The sequence below is a fragment of the Tasmannia lanceolata genome, unplaced genomic scaffold, assembly GCF_043159265.1.
Source record: "Tasmannia lanceolata isolate RefF3 unplaced genomic scaffold, GAP_Taslan_0.1 ptg000035l, whole genome shotgun sequence".
In the NCBI taxonomy this organism is placed as follows: Eukaryota; Viridiplantae; Streptophyta; class Magnoliopsida; order Canellales; family Winteraceae; genus Tasmannia; species Tasmannia lanceolata.
In genome coordinates, this window is record NW_027518712.1 from 723,956 (window position 1) to 743,826 (window position 19,871).

General features: G+C 37.1%; 1 protein-coding gene and 1 long non-coding RNA gene across 2 annotated transcripts; one reads left to right on the forward strand and one right to left on the reverse strand.

The window, feature by feature from the left end:
* The first annotated feature begins 9,277 nt into the window (after positions 1 to 9,277).
* LOC143859603 (uncharacterized) lies at positions 9,278 to 11,219 on the forward strand. The gene is made up of 4 exons (XM_077370263.1): positions 9,278 to 9,386; positions 9,574 to 10,542; positions 10,628 to 10,832; positions 10,934 to 11,219. Exons 1-4 carry the CDS (start codon positions 9,278 to 9,280, stop codon positions 11,217 to 11,219), a joined length of 1,569 nt encoding a protein of 522 aa, XP_077226378.1.
* A 2,582-nt stretch (positions 11,220 to 13,801) lies between these two features.
* Positions 13,802 to 15,057, reverse strand: LOC143859626 (uncharacterized). The gene is made up of 4 exons (XR_013239310.1): positions 14,920 to 15,057; positions 14,695 to 14,801; positions 14,492 to 14,593; positions 13,802 to 14,373 (listed from the first exon to the last, which is right to left on the reverse strand). It is a non-coding gene; the product is annotated as an uncharacterized LOC143859626 (long non-coding RNA).
* Between the last annotated feature and the right edge of the window lie 4,814 nt (positions 15,058 to 19,871).

The window sequence follows — 19,871 nt, forward strand, 5'->3', positions numbered from 1 at the left end:
TATTATCGAGGCGACGTAATATCCGAGGCGACATTGTATCCGAGGCGACATTATATCCGAAGGCATCCTGGTATCCGAAGGCGACATTGTATCTGAGGTAACATTGTATCCGAGGCTATATAGTATCCGAGGAATAGTTATATCTGAGGCAACATTGAAAGCAACATACTATTAAGGCGACGTAATATCCGAGGCGACATTGTATCCGAGGCGACATTATATCCGAAGGCATCGTGGTATCTGAAGGCATCGTGGTATCTGAAGGCGACATTGTATCTGAGGTAACATTGTATCCGAGGATATATAGTATTCGAGGAATTGTTATATCCGAGGCAACATTGTATCCAAGGCAACATTGAAAGCAACATATTATCGAGGCGACATTGTATCCGAGGCAACATTGTATCTGAGGCTATACTGTATCAGAGGAAGTGTTATATCCGAGGCGACATTGAATCCAAGGCGACGCTATATCCGAAGGCATCGTGGTATCGAAGGAATTGTTATATCCCAGGAAATGTTATATCTGAGCAACAATGTATCCTAGGCTATATTGTATCCGACGAATTGTTATATACGAGGGCGACATTGTATTTGAGGCGACATTGAAGGCAACATATTATCAAGGCGACATTGTATCAGTGATGGAACATTGTATCCAAGGCGACGCCATATCCGAAGGGCGACGCTATATCCGATGGCATCGTGGTATCGGAAGGCAACATTGTTTCCGAGGCAACATTGTATCCGAGGCTATATTGTATCCGAAGAATTGTTCTATCTGAGGCGACATTCTATAGGAGGCAACAGTGTATTCGAGGCAACATTGTATTTGAGGGGACATTGAAGGCAACATATTATCGAGGCGATGTTATATCCGAAGGCATAATTTTATCAAAGGAGACATATTATCCGAAGGCAATATTGTATCCAAGGCAACATTGTATCCGAAGCTTTATTGTATCCGAGGAATTTTTATATCCGAGGTGACATTGTATCCGAGGCGACATTGTATCTGAGGCAACATTGTATTCGAGTCACGATTGTATTTGAGGCGACATTGAAGGCAGCATATTATCGATGCGACATTATATCTGAGGTGATATTGTATCCGAGGCGACGTTATATCCGCAGACATCGTGGTATCCGAAGGCGACATTGTATCCGAGGCTATATTGTACCCGAGGAATTGTTATATCCAAGGCGACATTATATCCGAGGCAACATTGTATTTGAGGCGACATTGAAGGCACAATATTATCGAGGTGACGTTATATTCGAGGGGACATTGTATCCGAGGCTACATTATATCAGAAGGCAAAGTGGTATCCAAAGGCGACATTGTATCCAAGGCGACATTGTAATCGAGGCGACTTTGTATTTTAGGCGACTTATATATCCGAGGCGACATTGTATCATAGATTTCTAATCAAAAGCGAATTTTTTTTCTCAAAATCCTGTTCAACATTTGTTAATCTGAAAGGAGAAAGTACAAAGACTTTACCAACCAGGACCTTCACTTTAGATTTAGGGATTAAAGCTTTATCCAGTGCAACAAACCCGTTCTATTTCTTGCCCATATCATACCTCAACCAAAGCTTGACCCCAAAATAAATGAAAGAAACAACAAAAACAAATTCGATTTTAAAAAATGAGAATAATCCCTTTACATAGCTGTAAAATCTATCAAACAATATTTGCAGTTCCCTATCTGGTGGAAAAGCTTTCATTTTCGTAGGACAAATCAAACAATATAAATTACGCACCATCACAGAATCAATAATGTCCAAACCAAGGCTGAAGGATGAGCAGATTGCGGACAGAGATTTTTACATGTTCTTGGGAGAATGTAAATGGTGGTTTGGTGGATCCAGGTCCTCCTAGGATTGTCTAATCAAAAGGTGATCTCAATTGGATTTGGAGCCTAACATCCATCATCTTCTTTGTGTCCATCAGAAACCCTTCTCCATTGCCTGAACGTTTCTAAAAAAGAAGAGAAAGATTGGCAATTTAATGGATTTCTAATCAAAAGCGATAATTTTTTATCAAAATCATGTTTAACATTTGATAATTTCAAAGGAGAAAGTACAAAGAGTATACCAACTAGGTCCTTCACCTTCGATTCAGGGCTCAAAGCTTTGTCCAGTGCAACAAACTCATTCTATTTCTTACCCATATCATACCTCAATCAAATCTTGACACCTAAATAAATGAATGAAACATCAAAACCATACCCAATTTTAAAAAAATGAGAATAATCCCATTACATAGCAGTAAAAATCTATGGAACCATGGGCAAAATACCTTCAGGCCTTAAGCTACACAGTCGGAAGATTATGATTTGGAAGCAGGCCTCAGCTAAAAAAACCCCATTCTCTTTGTCAAAAAACACACAATGCCAATCGATGAACCTGCAGAATGGAAACCCAAAATAAGCATCAGCAATAAGAATGAGAATGAAAAATGAAAACAGTGCAAGAGGAAAGTGCAACAATACATGGGTTTTTTGGGAAAGTTTCTAGGTTCTTACCGTTTTCCGCATTTTTAATGGGACATGATTTCCAACCAAAAAATTGACTCAGATCACTCTTTTAAAAGCACGACGGGATTTTGGGGATTTATCTGCCCCCTTCTTTTTAACTTGGGACCGCCACCTCTTGTGTATGCATATTGAAATTAAGGTTTATGGAACCAAAAGGGGGGTGAATTGGTTTTATCAATAAATTTATCCCTTTTTAAATTAAAAGTTCTAACCTACTTCAATTTTTCTTTTCTTGCTTAGTTTTGGTTAGTTCACATAATATCACAGTAAAAAGAAAATGTCAAACCAAAAACAAAAATGAGAGTGCAAGAATAAAAGAAGAACACACCAATGTATAGTTGTTCGGGCAAAGCCCTACTCCACTCTTCTTGAGATCGTCCTCAAAGATTTCCACTATTTGAGACCTCCACGATGCCCGGCTCTGAGGCGATTACACTCTCAAGGGTATTAAATAAGGATGCCCTTGCCACCTTTACACCGACTCTCCTTCTTCGCCAAGTTTTAGGCGCTACTCCCTAGGGTATTAAGAATAGGATGCTCTAGCCACCTTTACAATGAATGAAAAGAAGATTGCTTGGCCTCTCTTGAAGGCTTGATGCACAATGATTGCTCCTTGAATATTCTCCACAAAAGGATTGCAAATAAAAGCCCTTAAATCCAAACTCTAATGATTTGCAAGTGCAAGGCAAGTTTGGTGGAGAAGAAAATAAAAGCTTAAGCCAAAAGGGTTTTAAATGTTTTGAATGCTTAAGGATATTTTTCAAATCATTCAAGAGAAGTAGATGAACCTCTTGAACGTGTATTTATAAGCCCTTAAAATGATATGATCGTTTGAGGGTGGATGTATCAAAAAGACCCCAAAAACAACTAGCCGTTTGAGTTCAAACGGCTATATTTTTTTGCTGTCGCGACGTTCTCGGAGCTCCGAGAAATTCTCGGAGTTTCGAGAAAACAACCAGAACACTTTCTAGAATGTTTCTCGGAGTTCTGAGAAATCAAACAGAGTTTTGAAAAATACTCCCTGGAATATTTCTCGGAGCTCCGTGAGATGTCTCGGAGTTCAGAGAAGCCTATATTCAGCAATTTTTCCTGTTTTTGTTGCTGATTTATTTTTTGAGTTTTGGAACTCTATTCTTATTATAATTTGGAATGTTATGAGGGTCCCAACATGTTGGTCCATCACACAAAAACATTCACTTAACCATTTAAGTTCTAATCATGAGAGTGTTAATCTTTTTAAAAACATTTTCTTAAAAAAGCTTGCCTTGACTTTGAAATCCAAAGAGAAATGATGTACAACAAGTTTTAGTATAGCTACACTTCTCTTTGGTCTTGGTCTTCATAGATCTTCCATTTGTGTGCTTGCTTGAGATGATGGTGTTGAGCTTCACCTTGGTTGATCCTTCACGATGTGGTTCTTCCAAGTATGCTCTAGCTCCTTTGTCCTTTGTTTCGTTCATCATCAAGCATGACCAAGTGGTGTGTTGGTTCCTTCCATGATTAACCTATCTTAACACAACACTTCAAGGCAAATTGATTAGTATTCAAAAACATAATCAATTTAGTTTAGAATCATCAAAACAAGGTATGAGGATAGACCCTTGGGCTTACACACATATCAAACCCATTCTCAATATTCAATGAATAAATAAACAAAAGATGGTGGAAAGGAAACTTTTCAATGAACAGATGCATTGCATAACAAACTCTCAATATTTTATGAACAAACAAACGAAAGCTAGTGTAAAGGTGTGAGTTGTGATGAGCTTTATGGATTCTAAGATAGGCTGAATGAAAATTTTAGATAGGGAAATGTCATTTTCTTATATATATATTTATATATATATATATCAACCAAATTAGCATTTGACAATAATTCTATTTGGTTTAAAGAATGTAATGATAGTAAGAGATTGTAACCCAAATACCTACAAAAACAGTTCATTGTTCTGTATTTGCAGTTCTCGACCTGGTGGAAAAGCTACCTGGTGGAAAAGCTGTCATTTTCATAGGACACATCAAACAATATATATTACGCACCATCACAGAATCCATAATGTCCAAATCAAGGCAGAAGGATGAGCAGATTGCTAAAAGAGATTTTTACCTGTTCTTGGGAGAATGTAAATGGTGGTTTGGTGCATCAAGGCCCTCCTAAGATTGTCTGATCAAAAGATGACCTCAATTGGATTTGGAGCCTAACATCCATCATCTTCGTATCCATCATCTTGTTTTTGTCCATCAGAAACCCATCTCCTTTGTCTGAACGTTTCTAAAAAATAAGAGAGAAATTGGCGATTTAATGGATTTCTAATCAAAAGCGATAATTTTTTATCAAAATCCTTTTGAACATTTGATAATTTGAAAGGAGAAAGAACAAAGAATTTACCAACCAAGTCCTTCACTTTAGATTCAGGGCTTAAAGCTTTATCTAGTGCAACAAACCCGTTCTATTTCTAACCCATATCATACCTTAATCAAAGCTTGACACCTAAATAAATGAAAGAAACATCGAAACCAAATTCGATTTTAAAGACATTTGAATAATCCCATTACATAGGTGTAAAAATCTATGGTACCATAGGCAAAATACCTTCAGGCCTTAAGGTACACAGTTGGAAGATTATGATCTAGAACCTGGCTTCATCTACAAAAATCCCATTCTCTTTGTCAAAAAACACACAATGAATGGAAACCCAAAATAAGCATCAGAAATAAGAATAAGAATGTTGGAAAATGAAAACAGTGCAAGAGGATACTGCAATACATGGGTTTTTAGGAAAAGTTTCTAGGTTCTTACCGTTTTCTGCATTTTTATTGGGACGTGATATCCGCCCAAAAAATTGACCCAGATCACTTAAAATCACGACAGGATTTTGGGGATTCATCGGCCCCCTTTTTTTAACTTGGGACTGCCACCTCTTGAGTATCTGCATATCAAACCCATTCTAAATATTCAATGAATAAACAAACAAAAGATGGTGGAAAGGAAAGTTTTCAATAAAGAGATGCATTGCAAAACAAACCCATTCTCAATATTTCATGAATAAACAAACAAAAGTTGGTGGAAAGGCTATGAGTTGTGATGAACTTTATGGATTCTAGGATAGGTTGAATGAAAATTTTAGATAGGGAAATGTCATTTCTTATATATATCCATCAAATTAGCACTTGACAATAATTCTATTTGGTTTAAAGAATGTAATGATAATAAGAGATTGTCACCCAAATACCTTTAAAAATAGCTCGTTGTTCTGTATTTACAGCTCTCTACCTGGTGGAAAACCTCTCATTTTTATAGGATGCATCAAACAATATAAATTACGCACCATCACAAAATCCATAATGTCCAAATCAAGGCTAAAGGATGGGCAGATTGCAGAAAGAGATTTTTACCTGATCTTGGGTGAATGTAAATGGTGGTTTGGTGGATCAAGGCCCTGCTGGGATTGTCTGATCAAAAGGTCATCTCAATTGGATTTGGAGCCAAACATCCATCATCTTCGTATCCATCATCTTCTTTGTGTCCATCATAAACCCATCTCTATTGTCTGAACGTTTCTAAAAAAGTAGAGAAAGATTGGCGATTTAATGGATTTCTAATCAAAAGCGATAATATTTTGATCAAAATCATGTTGAACATTTGATAATTTGAAAGGAGAAAGTACAAAGAGTTTACCAACCAGGTCCTTCACTTTAGATTCAGGGCTTAAAGCTTTATCCAGTGCAACAAACCCGTTCTAATTCTTACCCATATCATACCTGAATCAAAGCTTGACACCTAAATAAATGAAAGAAAAAAGAAAACCAAATTCGATTTAAAAAATGAGAACAATCACATTACATAGCTGTAAAAATCTATGGAACCATAGGCAAAATACCTCCAGGCCTTAAGATATACAGTTGAAAGATTATGATCTGGAAGCTGACTTCAGCTACAAAAACCCCATTCACTTTGTCAAAAAACACCCAATGCCAAACGATGAACCTGCAGAATGGAAACCCAAAATAAGCATCAGAAATAAGAATGAGAATATTGGAAAATGAAAACAAAGCAAGAGGATAGTGCAATACATGGTTTTTTGGGAAAGTTTCTAGGGTCTTACCATTTTCGGCGTTTTTATTGGGACGTGATTTCCGCCCCAAAAAAATGACTCAGATCACTTTCCTAAAATCACGACGGGATTTTAGGAATTTATCTGCCCTATTTTTTTTTAACTTGGGACCGCCACCTCTTGTGTATCTGCATATCAAACCCATTCTCAATATTAAATGAATAAACAAACAAAAGATGGTGAAAAGGAAACTTTTCAATCAACAGATGCATTGCATAACAAACCCATTCTCAAATCTCAATGTTTCATGAATAAACAAATAAAAGCTGGTGGAATGGAAGTGAGTTGTGATGAGCTTTATGGATGCTAGGATTGGCTGAATGAAAATTTTAGATAGGGAAATGTCACACACACAGCACTTGACAATAATTCTATTTGGTTTAAATAATGTAATGATAATAAGAGATTGTAACCCAAATATCTTTAAAAGCAGTTCGATGTTCTGTATTTGCAATTCTCTACCTGGTGGAAAAGCTGTCATTTTCATAGGACGCATCAAACAATATAAATTACGCACCATCACAGAGTCCATAATGTAAAAATCGAGGCTGAAGGATGAGCAGATTGCGGAAAGAGATTTTTACCTCTTTTTAAGAGAATGTAAATGGTGGTTTGGTGGATTAAGGCCCGCTTAGGATTGTCTGATCAAAAGGTGATCTCAATTTGATTTGGAGTCTAACATCCATCATCTTCTTATCTAGTATCTTCCTTGTGTCCATCAGAAACCCATTTCCATTGTCTGAACGTTTCTAAAAAAGAAGAGAAAGATTGGCGATTTAATAGATTTCTAATCAAAAGCGATAATATTTTGATCAAAATCCTGTTGAACATTTGATAATTTGAAAAGAGAAAGTGCAAAGAGTTTACCAACCAGGTCCTTCACTTTAGATTCAGGCTTAAAGCTTTATCTAGTTCAACAAACCCATTCTATTTCTTACCCATATCATACCTCAATCAAAGCTTGACACCTAAATAAATGAAAGAAACATCAAAACCAAATTCGATTTTTAATAATTGAGAATAATCCTATTACATAGCTGTAAAAATCTATAGAGCCTTTGGCAAAATAGCTTGAGGCCTTAAGGTACACCACAGTCAGAAGATTATGATCTGGAAGCTGACTTCAGCTACAAAAATCCCATTCTCTTTGTCAAAAAACACAAAGTGCTAATCGATGAACCTGCAGAATGGAAACCCAAACTAAGCATCATAAATAAGAATGAGAATATTGGAAAATGAAAACAGTGCAAGAGGATAGTGCAATACATGGGTTTTTGGGAAAGTTTCTAGGTTCTTACCGTTTTCTGCGTTTTTATTGGGACGTGATTTCCAACCAAAAAATTGACCCAGATCACTTTCCAAAAATCAAGACGGGATGTTGAGGATTTATCTGCCCCCTTTTTTTTTAAGTTGGGACCGTCACTTCTTGTGCATCTGCATATCGAACCCATTCTCAATATTCAATGAATAAACAAATTACTAAAATGCCATTAAGCCGTTGGGGAGTGTATTTTACAGATTTGCCCTCGTTTTATTACCGTTTTATAGTTGTTGGGAGGACATTTTTCATCTTTTTCCAAAAAAATTCGAAAAAAAATCCAAAAAATTACATAAATTCATTTATGGCTGTTGGGGAGTGTATTTTACACATTTGCCCTCATTTTGTGACCGTTTTATAGTTGTTAGGAGGCCATTTTTCGTCTTTTTGCAAAACAAATTGAAAAAAATAAAATAAAAATCTCAAAAATTACAGAAATGCCATTATAGCTGTTGGGGACTGTTTTTTACACTTCTACCGTTATTTTATGACCGTTTTATAGCTGTTAGGAGGGCATTTTGCGTCATTTTTCACCCCAAAAGCTATAAATAGCCCTCTAACCATTGTTTTTTCACAACTCATTTCCTCTTCAAATCTTCTCCTACAACTACAACTCTTTTATCTCCTACACTACACTACATACAACTATATCTACTTCACTTATTCCCTCATCCAAAAGGCGTAAGAAAAGTTAAAGCTTTATTTGATTTAATTTTCTTTCATTCCTTATTCTCTCTCTCCATTTCAACTTAAAAAATGAGTTCTTCTGGAGGAGCCTCATCTATTGGTTGGTTCCGCACCCACTAGATCGGATAACCCGGCATGGGCTTATGGCCTAGTAATTCCAGGTCAAAAAAACTGTGTTAAATGCACCTTTTGTGAAAAAATCATAAAGGGTGGAGGTATAACCAGGTTTAAAGAACATCTAGCGGATGTTCCTGTTGATGTAGCGCAATGTAAAAAATCAATGCTGATGTAAAATGGAGAATGACACAAATGTTAGGCGAAATGAGAAAAGAAAGGGCTACGAAAAGTGTATCAAGGGCAAAGGTGGGTAGTTTTTATGCCGCACCAGAAGAAGATGTGGAGGAGGGGAAGGGGGATGAAGACGACGAACCGATGGGACCACCTCAGCCTAGGAATAAGGAGAAAGCAGTTGTTGTAGAACCGAGTGGGGCAAAGAGGTAAAAGAAGGGTCTTGTAGGGGGGTTAAGAGATTTCTTTGCACCACGAACAACCCCTGGATCCCAGCCAAGCATTAAGAGTGCTTTGACAACAAAAGAAACACTTGATCGGGCAAATATGGCAGTTGGCATGCTTTGCTATGATGCCAACCTGTCTTTCAATGTTGCTAATTCACCATATTGGCAGCCAATGTTTGATGCTGCTGCCATAAATGCAGTAGGCTCAGGTTATAAGGCGCCTTCTTTTCACGATTTACAGGGGAGGGGATATTGAAAAAAACTGTAGAAGATGTAAACAACTACTTGGGAGAAGTTAAGAATTCATGGAAAACTAGTGGCCTACCATTATGGCCGATGGATGGACAAACACCAAACAACGTGCCTTAATTAACTTTTTGGTGTACTGTCCTAAAGGAGTAGTTTTCCTTAAATCTGTTAATGCATCTGGCGTAGTGAAGAATGCTGAGGCATTGTTTGCAATTTTTGATGAGATTGTTTTGGAGGTAGGTCCGAAAAATGTGGTGCAGTTTATAACTGATAGTGAGCCAAGTTATAAAGCTGCTGGGAAGAAGTTAGAAATCAAATATACCACATTCTTCTGGACTCCGTGTGCAGCCCATTGTTTAGACTTGATTTTAGAGCACTTGGGCAAACCAGATGTTTTTCCTCTCATAGGAAGCACAATTGACAGGGCTCGGAAGATTACAAGGTTTATCTACAACCACGCAGCTCTATTGAACTTGATGAGACAGAAATTCACGGGTGGGAGGGACTTGTGTCGTCTTGCGTGGACTAGATTTGCTACAAATTCCATTAGTATACAAAGTCTGGTGCTTCATAGGAAAGCCCTACAACAGATGTTCGTGTCTGATGAGTATGCTGCTAGTAGGTACATTCGACATGGATTGAGTGAAGAGATCGTGAGTACAGTGTTGGATAAACAATTTTGGGACAACTGCAAGCATATTCTAAACATCAGCGAGCCATTGGTGAGGGTGCTGCGTTTGGTAGACCGGCAAGACAAACCAGCAATGGGTTACATATATGAGGCCATAGATAGGGCCAAAGAAAACATCAAGGCTAGGCTAAAGAACAAGAAGTCAGATTATGCTCCCATCTGGAGGATTATTGACCAAAGATGGGACAAACAGCTTCACAGTCCCCTCCATGCAGTAGGATACTTTCTTAACCCTGCTCTCTTTTTCAGTCCTACATTCTCCAAGCATCATGAAGTCACCCGAGGTTTGATTGAATGTATTAATCGACTAGTACCTGATGAAGTTACACAGGACACCATCACCAGTAAGATTGAGAACTATCGGGAGTCCACTGGCATGTTTGCAATGAAGATGGCAATCCGCAACCGAGGCGGATTGGGACCAGGTATATTGGTTTGTTCATTTAATTAAGTATATTTTATTTAAAATTTCCACAAGTAAATGCTTAACTATTATTGTTTCCTTTACAGTTGCATGGTGGAACCAGTTTGGAAATGACGTCCCGGACTTACAAAGTTTCGTCGTCAGAATTCTTAGCCAAACCTGCAGTGCTACTGGATGTGAAAGGAACTTGAGCACTTTCGAGCACATCCACTCGGCAAAAAGAAACAGGTTGGAGCACCAGAGGTTGAATGACTTGGTATTTGTCCATTACAACCTCAAGTTTCGAGAAAGGTATACTACTTAATTGAATTGGAATTAATTTTCTCATATTTCACCACGTGCCTTTAAATTTTAAGTATTACTTATTAATTTATGTTGGACATTCTTTTCAGGGACTTAAACAGAAGATCTTTTACCACTAGCGACCCACTGAGTATAGATCACCTAGATGTTATGATGGATTGGGTTGCGGAAGATGAAGATGTCATTCTGACACCAGACGACATTGGATGGGAAAATATTGAAGCGCCTTCTAGAGTTGATGCGGTCAATGACGAGGACGAGGACGAGGACGCAAACCTTGAGGACACTCCTCCAAGAGGTGGTGGTGACGGCGATGATGAGGGCTACCAGTCGGTTGAGTATGATGATCCTCAACCAGATTCACCACCATTTTGATTTAGATTTAGAGATGATATGAGATGTGGCTGGCACTATGTATTTGGCTTTTGTTCTTCTATGTTCTACTTTTTTATGTCTTAGTTGTATTAAACTTTGGTTTTTAAGTAATAAATATGTCTTTTAGTTCATTTAAGTGTTTGTTATATTTTTCTAACAATTTCTAATTTTTTTGGATTTTTTTCATATTTTTAACTATTTTTTCGACCGGAACGGAAAGTTTCGACCGGAACGCCGAACGAAACAGCCGAAACACCGGAGCGTTCCGTTCCAGTAGCCAAAACGGAACGGCGACCGGAACGGAATTTATAACTAAGCTATGGAACCATAGGCAAAATAACTCCAGGCCTTAAGGTACACAGTCGGGAGATTATGATCTGAAAGCTGGCTTCAGCTACAAAAATCGCATTCTCTTTGTCAAAAAACAGACAATGCCAATCGATGAACATGCAGAATGGAAACCCAAAATAAGCATCAGAAATAAGAAAGAGAATATTGAAAAAAGAAAACAGTGCAAGAGGATAGTACAACAATACATGGGTTTTTGGGAAAGTTTCTAGGTTCTTACCGTTTTCCGCGTTTTTAATGGGACGTGATTTCCAACCAAAAAATTGACTCAGATCACTTTTTTAAAATCACGACGGGATTTTTGGGATTTATCTGCCCCCTTCTTTTTAACTTGGGACTGCCACCTCTTGTGTATCCACATATCAAACCCATTCTCAATATATAATGAATAAATAAACAAAAGATGGTGGAAAGGAAACTTTTCAATGAACAGATGCATTGCATAACAAACTCTCAATATTTTATGAATAAACAAACGAAAGCTAGTGTAAAGGTGAGTTGTGATGAGCTTTATTGATTCTAGGATAGGCTGAATGAAAATTTTAGATAGGGAAATGTCATTTTCTTATATATATATATATATATATATATATCAAATTAGCACTTGACAATAATTCTATTTGGTTTAAAGAATGTAATGATAGTAAGAGATTGTAACCCAAATACCTATAAAAACAGTTCATTGTTCTGTATTTGCAGTTCTCGACCCGGTGGAAAAGCTACCTGGTGGAAAAGCTGTCATTTTCATAGGACACATCAAACAATATATATTACGCACCATCACAGAATCCATAATGTCCAAATCAAGGCAGAAGGATGAGCAGATTGCTGAAAGAGATTTTTACCTTTTCTTCGGAGAATGTAAATGGTGGTTTGGTGGATCAAGGCCCTCCTAGGATTGTCTAATCAAAAGGTGACCTCAATTGGATTTGGAGCCTAACATCCATCATCTTGTTTTAGTCCATCAGAAACCCATCTCCATTGTCTGAACGTTTCTAAAAAATAAGAGAGAAATTGACGATTTAATGGATTTCTAATCAAAAGCGATAATTTTTTATCAAAATCCTTTTGAACATTTGATAATTTGAAAGGAGAAAGAACAAAGAATTTACCAACCAGGTCCTTCACTTTAGATTCAGGGCTTAAAGCTTTATCTAGTGCAACAAACCCGTTCTATTTCTAACCCATATCATACCTTAATCAAAGCTTGACACCTAAATAAATGAAAGAAACATCGAAACCAAATTCGATTTTAAAAACACGCAAATAATCCCATTACATATCTGTAAAAATCAAAGGAACCATAGGCAAAATACCTTCAGGCCTTAAGGTACACAGTTCGAAGATTATGATCTAGAAGCTGGCTTCATCTACAAAAATCTCATTCTCATTGTCAAAAAAAAAAACAATGAATGGAAACCCAAAATAAGCATCAGAAATAAGAATAAGAATGTTGGAAAATGAAAACAACGTAAGAGGATACTGCAATACATGGAATTTGAGGAAAAGTTTATAGGTTCTTACCGTTTTCTGCATTTTTATTGGGACGTGATATCCGCCAAAAAAACTGACCCAGATCACTTAAAATCACGACAGGATTTTGGGGACTTATCAGCCCCCTTTTTTTAACTTGGGACCGCCACCTCTTGTGTATCCGCATAGGGGTGTAAACGAGCCGAGCCGAGCCGAGCTTGGCCAGGCTCGGCTCGGCTCGTTAAGCTCAAAAGCTCGGCTCGGGCTCAGCTCGGGCTCGAATCAGGCTCGGCTCGGCTCGGCTCGGTCAGGCTCGGTCAGGCTCGCGAGCCTTACCGAGCTTTACACCCCTCATCTTCCCTGGACAGCCCTATATAGTGTAATTTCACTACTTTTTTTACACTATGGGGGTGGTCCAAGTAACAAATGGGGTTCCTAAAATGAAGTGGCATATTTTGCCTCCCCCTTTTACTCCCTAGACAACCCTTTTAGTGTATATATTAATATATAATATATATATTTAAATATATTAAATTCTTAACGAGCCTTAACGACCCGACCCGACCCGAGCCGAGCCTGGCCTAAATCGGGCTCGGCTCGTTAAGCTTAACGAGCCTGGAGAGCCGGCTCGGCTCGGCTCGTTAAGGATTCGAGCCGAGCTCGAGTGAGCTTCCGAGCCCGAGACAAAATTGACACCCTTATATCCGCATATCAAACCCATTCTCAATATTCAATGAATAAACAAACAAAAGATGGTGGAAAGGAAAGTTTTCAATCAACAGATGCATTGCAAAACAAACCCATTCTCAATATTTCATGAATAAACAAACAAAAGTTGGTGGAAAGGCTGTGAGTTGTGATGAACTTTATTGATTCTAGGATAGGCTGAATGAAAATTTTGGATAGGGAAATGTCATTTCTTATATATATCCATCAAATTAGCACTTGACAATAATTCTATTTGGTTTAAAGAATGTAATGATAATAAGAGATTGTCACCCAAATACCTTTAAAAATAGCTCGTTGTTCTGTATTTATAGTTCTACCTGGTGGAAAAGCTCTCATTTTCATAGGATGCATCAAACAATATAAATTACGCACCATCACAAAATCCATAATGTCCAAATCAAGGCTAAAGGATGGGCAGTTTGCAGAAAGAGATTTTTAGCTGATCTTGGGTGAATGTAAATGGTGGTTCGGTGGATCAAGGCCCTGCTAGGATTGTCTGATCAAAAGGTCATCTCAATTGGATTTGGAGCCAAACATCCATCATCTTCGTATCCATCATCTTCTTTGTGTCCATCAGAAACCCATCTCTATTGTCTGAACGTTTCTAAAAAAGAAGAGAAAGATTGGCGATTTAATGGATTTCTAATTAAAAGCGATAATATTTTGATCATAATCATGTTGAACATTTGATAATTTGAAAGGAGAAAGTACAAAGAGTTTACCAACCAGGTCCTTCACTTTAGATTCAGGGCTTAAAGCTTTATCCAGTGCAACAAACCCGTTCTTTTTCTTACCCATATCATACCTCAATCAAAGCTTGACACCTAAATAAATGAAAGAAACAAGAAAACCAAATTCGATTCAAAAAAATGATAATAATCCCATTACATAGCTGTAAAAATCTATGGAACCATAGGCAAAATACCTCCAGGCCTTAAGATATACAGTTGAAATATTATGATCTGGAAGCTGACTTCAGCTACAAAAACCCCATTCTCTTTGTCAAAAAACACACAATGCCAATCGATGAACCTGCAGAATGGAAACCCAAGATAAGAATCAGAAATAAGAATGAGAATATTGGAAAATGAAAACAAAGCAAGAGGATAGTGCAATACATGGGTTTTTGGAAAAGTTCCTAGGTTCTTACCGTTTTTTTCGTTTTTATTTGGACATGATTTCCGCCCCAAAAAAATGACTCAGATCACTTTCCTAAAATCACGACAGGATTTTGGGGATTTATCTGCCCCATTTTTTTTTGAACTTGGGACCGCCACCTCTTGCTTATCTGCATATCAAACCCATTCTCAATATTCAATGAATAAACAAACAAAAAATGGTGAAAAGGAAACTTTTCAATCAATAGATGCATTGCATAACAAACCCATTCTCAAATCTCAATGTTTCATGAATAAAACAAATAAAAGCTGGTGGAATGGCTGTGAGTTGTGATGAGCTTTATGGATGCTAGGATTGGCTGAATGAAAATTTTAGATAGGGAAATGTCACACACACACACACACACGCAGCACTTGACAATAATTCTATTTGGTTTAAAGAATGTAATGATAGTAAGAGATTGTAACCCAAATATCTTTAAAAGTAGTTCGATGTTCTGTATTTGCAATTCTCTACCTGGTGGAAAAGCTGTCATTTTCATAGGACGCGTCAAACAATATAAATTACGCACCATCACAGAGTCCATAATGTAAAAATCAATGCTGAAGGATGAGCAGATTGCGGAAAGAGATTTTTAAGAGAATGTAAATGGTGGTTTGGTGGATCAAGGCCCTCTTAGGATTGTCTGATCAAAAGGTGATCTCAATTTGATTTGGAGTCTATAACATCCATCATCTTCTTATCTAGTATCTTCCATGTGTCCATCAGAAACCCATTTCCATTGTCTGAACGTTTCTAAAAAAGAAGAGAAAGATTGGCGATTTAATAGATTTCTAATCAAAAGCGATAATATTTTGATCAAAATCCTGTTGAACATTTGATAATCTGAAAGGAGAAAGTGCAAAGAGTTTACCAACCAGGTCCTTCACTTTAGATTCAGGCTTAAAGCTTTATCCAGTGCAACAAACCCGTTCTATTTCTTACGCATATCATACCTCAATCAAAGCTTGACACCTAAATAAATGAAAGAAACATCAAAACCAAATTCGATTTAAAAAAAATGAGAATAGTCCCATTACATAGCTGTAAAAATCTATAGAACCATTGGCAAAATAGCTTGAGGCCTTAAGGTACACCACAGTCAGAAGATTATGATCTGGAAGCTGGCTTCAGCTACAAAAATCCCATTCTCTTTGTCAAAAAACACAAAGTGCTAATCGATGAACCTGCAGAATGGAAACCCAAAATAAGCATCATACATAAGAATGAGAATATTGGAAAATGAAAACAGTGCAAGAGGATAGTGAGACATTGGTCATCCGAAAGAGTATGATTCTTGTAAGGCCTCAAAAGAGGGAGATTGGTTGCATACGAACATCTTTCACTCTCACTATCAAAAGAGGGAGATTGATTGGAGGATTTGTGAAGAATATTGTATCCGAAATCCCAAGCTCCAAGTAAAGATAGAGATGCACCCTAGGCCATACAATCTTGTATGGTTCAAGAAAGGAAATAAGGTAACAGTTGCTAAATGTTTCTAGCTTCAATTTCTATTAGTGGATACTACAAGGATGAAGAATAGTGTGATGTAGCACCTCTGGACGCCTAGGCGATACAATCATAGGTCTGTCCAGGGTCCATGATTATTGATTGGAGGAATTGTGAGAATATTGTATCCGAAAACCCAAGCTCCAAGTAAAGATAGAGATGCACCCTAGGCCATTCAAGGTTGCATGGTTCAAGAAGGGAAATACGGCAACAGTTGCTAAACGTTACCGCATAATGGTGTGATGTAGCACCTCTGGACGCCTAGGCGATACAATCATAGGACTGTCCAGCGTCCATGATATGGTGTACTTTGACGGTATGGTGGGCTATCTAAAGCCCCTGGTGTGCTCATGAGATTGATGAACCAGATCTACATGCCCTTTATTAGGAAGTTTAAGAAGTGCAGCTTATTGACATGTAGTCATTCTGGGATATGTAGTACAACTTCAGGCATCATGATAGATCAAGAGAAGGTCGAGGCTATCCTTACATGAACTATACCTACAACCATTCAACATATCTGTTGCTTTCATGGTTTAGCCACTTTCTATAGGCAGACCATCATAAATTTCTATTCCATCATTGCATTGATCACTGATTGTCTAAGAGATGGTACTTTAGTGGGCAAAAGAGGCAAAGAATTAGTTAACGAAGAAAAAGCTAACAACAAGGTTTCAGGTTTCGATTTTTGTATCCTTACATGAACTATGCCTACAACCATTCAACATATCTGTTGCTTTCATGGTTTAGCCACTTTCTATAGGCAGACCATCATAAATTTATATTCCATCATTGCATTGATCACTGATTGTCTAAGAGATGGTACTTTAGTGGGCAAAAGAGGCAAAGAAGTTTTAGTTAACGAAGGAAAAGCTGACAACAAGGTTTCAGTTTCGGTTTTTGTATGCGTTTTAGCTATGACGGAAATGGAAACATGCCGGTTTCAGATGAAAATTTTGGTGAAAATCCTGTAAGATCGGAGAAAAATATGGAAACATAGGCAAATTATGGACATTTAAGATGAAACATTAGGAGGTGCTAGAATAAGCATAAATACACATGGAAAAATCATCGCAAAAGCAAATAAATTACCCATAATGGTTTAACAACATTGAACACCGAGTGACATGCATTATCGCACATGTATAATAATTACATACCAATACCATTATTTCATATGTAATACTATTATTTCATATGTATATGTATGCATAATGTATACACCGCATTTTACATGTAATTTATATTAATATAATTATGTAACACATGCTTGTATATTATAACAATAAAACACTAAATAAAGATATAAAATGGTAAGAAAATGCAACAAAAATTTTATGTATAACAATAAATAAGTTTTCCTAATAGTAAAATATTTTTAATAGTAAAATATTTTTATAATAAAAATACAAAAATTATAATATTATAAATATAGTATGTAACTATACACAGTATGAATTGTGTTACTTCAATAATTTTTATAATATCTACACTTAGGTTTTGGTTTCAGTATGCATATTGATTCTTATGTGTTTCGAAGGGGATGGAAACAATTTTTTTTTGTTTTGTGTTGACCGGTCTTCAAGAAGGTCACTGAGGCGGATTGTGATGCATTTAACAAGAGAATTGGAGCGATATTGAGCCGAAGGGTTGTCTTATAACTTTCATCAGTGAAAAGTTGAATGACACTTGGGTCAATACTCGATACTCTCTATGCCATTTTTCAGGCTCTTCGTCATTGGAGGCCAACAGGAGTTCATTTTATTTTTCAGATCATGAGAAATTAAAGCGCATCAATGGAAAACATAAATTGAGAAGCCGACATGCTTGATGGGTGGCTTACCTGTAGGAGGAGTTCACCTTCATCATTAGACATGGCAGGAAACCATGGTATCAGAGCAGCTTAATCATTTATGGAAGGAACCCATAAATGATTAAATAACACCAACTCTAGCAGCTTAAGCTTTTGGAGTAATCGGTTGTTTCTCATGGTATCAAAGCAATATGTTCTCGGTTCAATACTGCAATATGTTCTCGGTTCAATACTCACAACTCCGCGATACTAAAAGTCCACGTGTAAGGACAAAACAAAAAAAAGAGGGGTCACACATGAGGGGGGTGTTGAAGTATAAATAATTAAAAGACACCAACTCTAACATCTTAAGCTTTTGGAGTAATTGGTTATTTCACACCATGATATCAACATAAGTCATGATGTCACAATAGATTGGTTGATTCTTTGAGCATAAGCTTTGAGTTATTGAGCTGTATGTTTGCCAAAGTTATCATGTTTAACATGATGTTAAAAGTTTTATGCAGAGGACACGGATTGTTCTACGATATGGGCACAGTGTCAGCATGGAGCGGTTAATAACTATTTGGTGAAGGATGGGTATCTCTTCAAAAGCATTATGAGAGAAAATTACGTTTGAGTTACATGGAGGGGGCTAACTGGACACTTTGGTGAGGTACAGGACAATTGCATCTATATAAGAGGTGGGGCCTAGCTGGACACCTTTTCTATCATGTCTTTCATGTTTTTCAATGACGCAAAAATAGAGCACACACAACCAAAGTTCCAAGTTACAATGGTTTTCAACTTGAAAAAAATAATCCAAGATACTAACTCATGATTTATGACTATACAGGTAAAATGACAAGAACAACCATGTAGTATGATATGATAACAATTCTAATATATGGAGAGTAATTCTTCTAACTAGTAATTTGTCCTGTGAAATGTCTGAACTACTTTAACAAAGAGACAACTTATATTTCCTGTATAGTCATAAGATCATGATCTCTCCAATTAGTCCATATCCACACCAGATTCAATTCCATATAACTTCTAGACTATGATTTGGCCGACACTTCGAATTTATTGCAGACACGCGTGTCATGTCGTGTCCGACACGACACCCGTGTCCACACATGTCGACACTCCTTTAGACACTTTTAAGTGTACTGCTAGAAGTGTCATTCACTTTATATATATGTATGTGTATGTGTGACACTGTTTCTAGATTTTTAGTGGTTGCCATGTTCGATACCTCATGTCTGTGTCGAAACTCGGCACACGAATGTGTCCAAAAATCATGATTATATGTACTTTCTATTTTAGGCGTGTCCCCGTTTCTAAATTTTGAGAGTTCACCGTGTCCGACACTCCTTGTCCGTGTCGACACAGGACACTCGTGTCCGTGTCCACAAATCATAAGCTTCTAGATAACCACTTAGGTAAGTGAAAATTCCAAGCAACTCAACATGGAGTGAATACAGATACCATTAGCCCATAAAATGGAATTAATGCTATACAAATGCAACTAGAAAAAGGGATACTTTTGCTACCCAATTTAATATTGTGAATTCAATAAAATATTATATTATCTAAGAACTACAGTTAGGGAAGTGCACAATGGCATGGATATAAATATT